The 6,759-nt window shown below is 71.0% G+C and overlaps 1 protein-coding gene across 1 annotated transcript; it reads left to right on the top strand.

Moving 5' to 3' along the window:
- The first annotated feature begins 909 nt into the window (after window positions 1-909).
- On the top strand, window positions 910-2,810 carry EFNA4 (ephrin A4). Its single transcript, XM_026045972.1, has 4 exons — window positions 910-1,267; window positions 2,003-2,071; window positions 2,155-2,208; window positions 2,620-2,810. Exons 1-4 carry the CDS (start codon window positions 910-912, stop codon window positions 2,808-2,810), a joined length of 672 nt encoding a protein of 223 aa, XP_025901757.1.
- The last annotated feature ends 3,949 nt before the right edge of the window (window positions 2,811-6,759 follow it).

Below are 6,759 nucleotides of genomic sequence, written 5' to 3'. Positions count from 1 at the left end.
CCACGACGTCCACTGGAACAGCAGCAACCCCAGGTAGCGCCCGCCGCACCGGGGCCGCCCCCGGCCGCCCCGCCGGGGCCCCCGGGCGGCTCGGGCCGCGCTGCACCGGGAGCCCCGGGAGGCGCCGCTGCCGCCGCCGCTGGGGACCTGCGCAGGGGCCCTCCGCCCCCGGGGGTCCCGCCGGGCTCGCGAGGCCGGGACGAGCCGGTGGGGGGGTYCGGAGCGCCGAGCTGCGCTGCTCCGAGCCCGGAAAGGTACCGAGGCGGGTACCGAGGCGCTGGGAGCCCTCGCGTGGCACCGACCGGGGGCTCCGAGCCACTGGGCTCCCGCGGGGGGCATCGACTGGGGGCCCCGAACCATGGGKAAATAGCAGAGGGCACTGGGCACCCTTGGGTGGCCCCAATCGAAGGCTAGGAGCCCTCCAGGGACACCACCCGGGGACACCAATTGGGGGCATCTGGGCACCCTGGTGTGACCCCAAAAGGATCCCCAAGTTACTTGGACCCCCAGAGTGACCCCAACCAGGGGGCATCAAGGCACTGAGCATCCCTGGGTGCCACTGACTAAGGAACTGTGGGCAGTGCTGGGTGGCACTGAAGCAGTGCRATCCCCTGCGTGGCCTGGGGTCCCATGGGCACCCAGCTAGTGGTCACCCCTGGGTGACACCAGTCTGGTGGCATCCCTGACCAAGATGCTGTCTCCAGGACTGGTGGTCCCATGTGCAGCATCTAAAGTGCAGCAGATGAGCGCGCACACGGGCTGGGTGGAGGGTGCTGATGCCACCACGTTCTGGGCACAATCCCGAGGCCTTGGGACTCCTTGCCCCACTTGGGCTGACTGAGGAGCAGCCCGGGCAGTGCCAGGATCCCTGTCTCATGTATGTGATGGGTTTGCCCAGCCTTGGCTGCCATGGGCATCACCGAGCTGGAGCAAGCGCAAGTGCCAGCAGCGCCCAGCTCCRCGCCACCCGGCAGGTTCCTGCGGGACGACTACGCCGTGCAGGTGTCCATCAATGAYCACCTGGACATCTATTGTCCCCACTACGAGGGAGTGGTGCCGGGCGGGCGCCCCGAGACCTTCACGCTCTTCATGGTGGACCGCGAGGGCTATCGCGGCTGCTACGCGGCGCCCAGCGCCTTCAAGCGCTGGGARTGCAACCGGCCCCACGCGCCCTTCGGGCCCGTGCGCTTCTCCGAGAAGATCCAGCGCTTCTCGCCCTTCCCGCTCGGCTTTGAGTTCCAGCCGGGGGAGACCTACTACTACATCTGTGAGTGCCCGGCGCCGGGGGGGCCGCGGGCACYGGGGGCTGCGGGCGCTGTGGGGGCCAGGCCAGGCATGCCGGAGAGCTGGAGGAACCGGGAGCCTGGGCATGCCGGGGCCTGGATGCACCGAGGTCTGGGCGCACCTGGGATGCGGGCGCCCTGGGGTCTGGGTGTACCTGGGAGTTGGGTGCCCCGGGGTCTGGGTGCACCTGGGTTGTGGGTACATGGCAGGCTCTGGCCGTACAGGTGCCTGGGTACTCTGGGCGATGCTCTGGGGTCTGGGTGAACTGGGATCCGGGTGCCTCGGGATCTGGGTGCACCTGGGAGCTGCAGTCTGGTGCACCCCAGAGTTGGGTGCAATGGGAGCTGGGTGCAACTTGTATGGGGATGCATGGGGAGCTCTGGACGTATGGGGTCTTGGATGCACTAGTGGGTCTGGGTGACCTGGGATCCTGGTGCCACCAGGATCCAGGCACCGTAGAATCTGGATAGATCGGGATCCGGGYGGTGGGTGAAGCGGGATTCGGGAACCTCGGGCTCTGGATGAACCGGGGGTCTGGGTGTCGCCGGCTCTGGCCGCCGCGGGGCTGGGGGGCCCCGTTCTCGGTGCCGAGCGCCGGGCAGCCAGGAGGGGGCGCCGCCCGCCCAGGCCTGGGCCGGGGCCGGTGCCGGTGCCGTCCCGGGCGGGCGAGCAGGGGCCCGGGCGGCTCCGCGCGCCCTCACGCGCCGCCTCGGCCCAGCCGTGCCCGGCCCCGAGAGCGCCGGGCGCTGCCTGAAGCTGCGGGTCTCCGTCTGCTGCAAGGGCACGAGTGAGTGCGGGGCGGCCCCGGGGTGGGGGACCTGGGGGGTGCCGCCCCGCGGCTCTCACGGGCGCCCCCGGCTTTCCTTGCAGCGCCGAAGCCGGCGACAGAGCTTCCCAACTCGCAGCCACGCGGAGGGCCGGAGGGTGAGTATGGGGCTGGGGGCGTCAAACGGGGGAGCAAACACCCCCCCATAACCCCTGCTCGTCTCCGCAGCAGCCGCGGTGCCCCCCGGGCGCGCGGCCGCGCCGGCCTCGCTGCAGCCCCGCGCCCCGTGCCTGGCCCCAGCGCTCCTCACCCTGCTCTGGATGTGACTGCCCGGCGCCGGCGGCCGCCCGGCTCCTCCGCCACCGCGCCGGACGCTCGCCAACGTTCCTGGCCGCTGCCTGCCCAAAGGGACCATGAGCCACCCTCCGGCCCCCCACGGGACCCAGCCGGGGCCGGGAGCCGCTGGCAGGGAGGTGAGCGGAGCTGCTGGCACCGCGTGGCGCCCCTGTCCCGACGCCGATGTCCCCAGCCTGCATCTGGCGTCCCCTTGAGCTGTCCCATTCCCRCAGGGACCTTGCTTGGAGCGCCCACCCCGCCGCAGAGCGAGCGCATCCCACGGGCCCTCGTCTCGTCCTCCAGCCAGGACACGGATCTGTCTTCCGCGAAGACGCCCCCCCCCCGCCCTTTCCCTTCCCTTCCGCCCCCTCCTCGTGCCGTTTGCCCCCCGCACGGGTCGGGGTTGACCCCTGGTAGTGACTGAGCGGAGCAATAGAGAGTTTGCAAGATGGCCTCGTCCTCGGGCGCCGCAGCCGCAGCCGCGCGCGGGGAGCGCACCGCGGCCGTGGAGCCCGGGGGGGCGGCAGCGCTGCGGGGGGGATGCTCGGGGCTGTGACGCAGGCGTCCCCAGTGCCCGGCACCGYGGCCACCGTTTGTGGCTTTGCCGGRGCCACCACCCAGCACGGGGCCGAGCGTGGGGCAGGCTGGGGGCCCGGCGTGCGCGGCAGCCGCGTCCCGGCGCCTCCCGGCGCGCTGCCATCCATAACCGCTAATTGACGGCGCGGCTGCTGCAAATCGCATTGCTTGGCCCCACTACCGTGTTGCCGGCTCCGTGCCCCGCGRGGCAGATCCCGGCTCCCGGAGGAAGAGGCTCCATCAGCCCAGCCGTCTCCCCGCAGCGCCCAGGCTGGGTGGCACCGGCGCGGGGGCCACGGTGGCCGCAGCGCCGCATGCAGCAGCGCGCGCTGCATGGCCGCTCCGGCTGCGCTCCAGCTCCGCGCTGACCTACAAAGAGCAGCAGGAGTGGGATGCAGCGGTGCTGAGTCAGCGGGTTCTCCCGCCGGAGACACTCGCGCTTCCCCGTGCACGGAGCGCTGGGGCCGGCAGCGGGCGGCGCTGCCTGGGGCCGAGGGGGAGGCAGAGCCGCGCCGGAGCATCCGCCGGGAGAAGAGATGGGAAAATGGCTGTGTGTCACTATGGAAACGGGGCCGCCGGATGCGGCTCCGCAGAAGGGAGAGGCGCGAGCCGAGCCCGGKCTTCGCCTGCCGCCGCTCCCGCCCTGCCGGAGTCGCTGGAGCCGCCTTGGCACCCTGCTGCGGAAGCCGGCTCTGGGATGCAGCGCCCGGGCTGCACCGCGCAGCAGCGCCYGGGCTGCTCCGTGCTCTGGTGTCGGGGTGCTCCCTGCTGCGGACCCTGCTCCSCGCTGCAGCACCTGGGACACCTCGTGTCTGCTCCTGTGCAGGTCGCCAACGCGGTGGCGCTTGTGCCCAAGCTGACGGGCAACCCGGCGGCGCCTGCTGCCTGCTCAGGGCTGCCGGGGCTGCTGCGGGCACGGCGAACGGGGCAGGGGACACAGGCATAGGGCACAGTGCAAGGGGCAATGGCCACAGGTGTAGGGCACGTGTGGGGCACCTGGCACAGGCCCAGGGTGCAAGCATGGGGCACAGAGCAAGGGTATGGGCACCATGCACAGGCATGGGCACAGGCTTGGCACAAGGGACACGGGCGCAGGCTGTGGACAAGGGACATGATGCAGAGGGCACGGGCAGGGGCAGGTCTCGCACCTGCGGCCTGTGCCCGCTTTTAAGCCCCCCCATCCTCACCCCCCMCACACACTAATTGGTTTTAAATGGAGCCAAGTCCATCCTGGGAATCTCGGGCTGGCACATGCCCAGCTGGCAGCGCGGCGGAGCCGCAGCTCGGCCCCCGGTGCTCAGCAACGCACGCAGAGGAAGATTAGGAAAAATAACGGCTCGGTGCAAACGCTACGGCGTTAACCCCCGGCACGCTGCGCCGTGCCGTGCACCCCGCGGCGCCGTGTGCCCGGGCACCCGCGCCGCCGCCGCCCAGGCCTCTGCTCTGCAGAGCCTTTTACCAGCGATGCATTATTAAAAGCACCGTGCAGAGCACGGGCACTGCAGCGAGCCTGATAAATATTGCAGGCCCTGAAATCTCCCCGTGCCCCTGGCTCTGCTCGCGGGCACCCACTGCCACCCTCCAAATGCGCCCAGTGGATCCCTGCGCCGCGCGGGGAGTGGGGCCGCCCGGCCGGGCGCTGGCGGCGGCGGCTGCTAATTGTGCCGTGATCTATGGACGGCGGCAGCGGGATATTGATGCCGCCTGTCACCCCTCTATCGGATTAACGTCACTTAGGCACTGGTAATGGGTGGCTCACGGGCTCAGGCGGCACCGCTGGGCCTGGCGCTGGGCTCTGGTGCGCGACGGCGCTGGTGCACCGATGGGGGTGCACAGTGCACCCAACGGGGGTGCAACCAGCTCAGGGCAATGTAGGTGCAAGCTCGTACCTACATGGGTGCATGGCGGTACCGATGTCGGTGCATGGCAATACCCATGGGGGTGCAAACTGGCACAGCTGGGGTGCAAGCTGGCACAGATGCCCGTGGGTGCAAGCGCAGCAGTGTCGGTCCCATACGGATGCCCACGGCCACCGTGCGGATGCAACGAGCCCTGTGCGGACCTCCCCACGCAGGAGCCGGGTTTCCTGCCAGACGGGCCGGTGCCCATGGGAAGTGGCGGAGCCGGGAAGGGCCGCGTGACTCAAGCCGGCGGCGGCTCCGGGAGGCTGATTCCCTGCGACAGCCCCGCGCGGCGCGGCCGCCCGCAGCCCCGCTCCGGGTGCCAAGCGGGTTCGGGGCCGGGTGCTCCCCGGCAGCGGGAGCTGCCGGAGACGCTGACGCGACGCGACCATCCGTGAGGCCCTCATTCAAATTTAAAGGCCGCCAGGTGGGGAGGGCCCTCCCGAGCGCCCCGGCTCCTCCCCGGCCGCGCGGCCGCAGGGAGCGGCCACGGGGGAATATTTCATGCCCTCCTCCTCCTCCTCGCGCTCCCGCCATGTTTATTTATTTAATGAATTATTTATTGCCGCCCGCCCCCCCCTGCCGTGCACCCGCGCGGCCGCTGCTCCGCCGCCATCCCCCCTCGCCGCCCGTGCCCGGCCCAGCGCGGTGATTTATCGAGCGCTGCCTCCGCGCTGCGGTTGCGAGGGGCTGGCGCAGGAGCCGCCGCTCCGTGCGAGAGCAGGGCGGGATGCCCGGAGCGGGGGGCGCAGCCCGCACCGGGAAGGGGGGGTYGGACCTGGGGGGGCCACGGCCTCCTCCAAGGGATGCTCCGGAGGGTTTGGCRCCGGTGCCGCCCCCACGGGCATTCCCGCTGGCACGGCGGGTGCTCCGGCGCTCTGGGGGGTCCGTGCGGGAACGCCGTGCAGGTGGCTGCGTGTTGCCATGGGCTCGCTGAGCGTTTCCATGGCGGCAGCCGCCTGTTCCTTCCCGGCCGGAGCGGCGGGAAGGCCGYGGGTGCCGGGGCCCGTCCCCGCACGCTGGGTTGGCTCCCCTTGCCTTCCCTGCGTTAATAATTAAGAGCGGCTCTTTGCGCTTTTGCCGGCCCCTTGCTCCATCCATGGGACCGAGAGCCGGCCGGACCTGCTGCTCCGGACACCTGGGCCCCGCAGCCGGTGGGGCAGGGAGGCCGTGAGCATGCCCGCCTGCCCACGAGCCCACACGTGTGCTGAGCGCGGTGGCCTCGGGGCGGTGCCGGCGGCAGGGGCTAAGGGAGCTGCTGGCACACGGAGCTGCCGGCAGCACAAGCGCCCGCGAAGCCACCCCAGCCACGTGCCTGGCGAGACCCCATGCATGGGGACCAACTGGGAGCCCAGAGTTCCCGGAATGCACCGGGACTGGAATCACAGCGCTCCCACCCACAGGAACGCTGTGCCCTGGGCCCCCACCCACGTGGATAAACCAGGAGTGGGAGCCCAGGGCTGCCATCCAYGGGGCTGCATCAGGACTGGCACCTTGGTGCTGCCATCCATTGGAATGCTGCCTTCCAATCCTTGGCTCCCACCTGTCGGGATGCCGCAGGACTGGGAGCCCCGCATTCCCACCTACAAGAGCACAGGGGAATGGTGATCCTGGTGCTCCCAGCCTCAGGAACACTGTGTGCTGATCCCAACTCCCACCCACAAGGTTGCATCCGTACCGGGGCCCCAGTGCTCCCCGCCACGGGGTGTTGCACTGGGACCGGGACCCTGGTGCTCCCACCCCTGGGGACGCTGCATCCTGCCCCTGGGCTCCCGTCACCAGGATGCACCAGGACCGCCGCGCTCCCCTCCCCCGGGATGCACCGGGATTGGGACCTGGGTGCTCCCCGCCACGGGGACGCTGCCCCCCACCCGATCCCGTGCGCGGGTCCCCGTC

Source organism: Nothoprocta perdicaria, unplaced genomic scaffold (genome assembly GCF_003342845.1).
Source record: "Nothoprocta perdicaria isolate Ctin4 unplaced genomic scaffold, notPer1 scaffold_419, whole genome shotgun sequence".
NCBI lineage: Eukaryota > Metazoa > Chordata > Aves > Tinamiformes > Tinamidae > Nothoprocta > Nothoprocta perdicaria.
The sequence above is the reverse complement of the archived record's forward strand: the minus strand, read 5'-3'. Positions and strand labels throughout refer to the sequence as shown.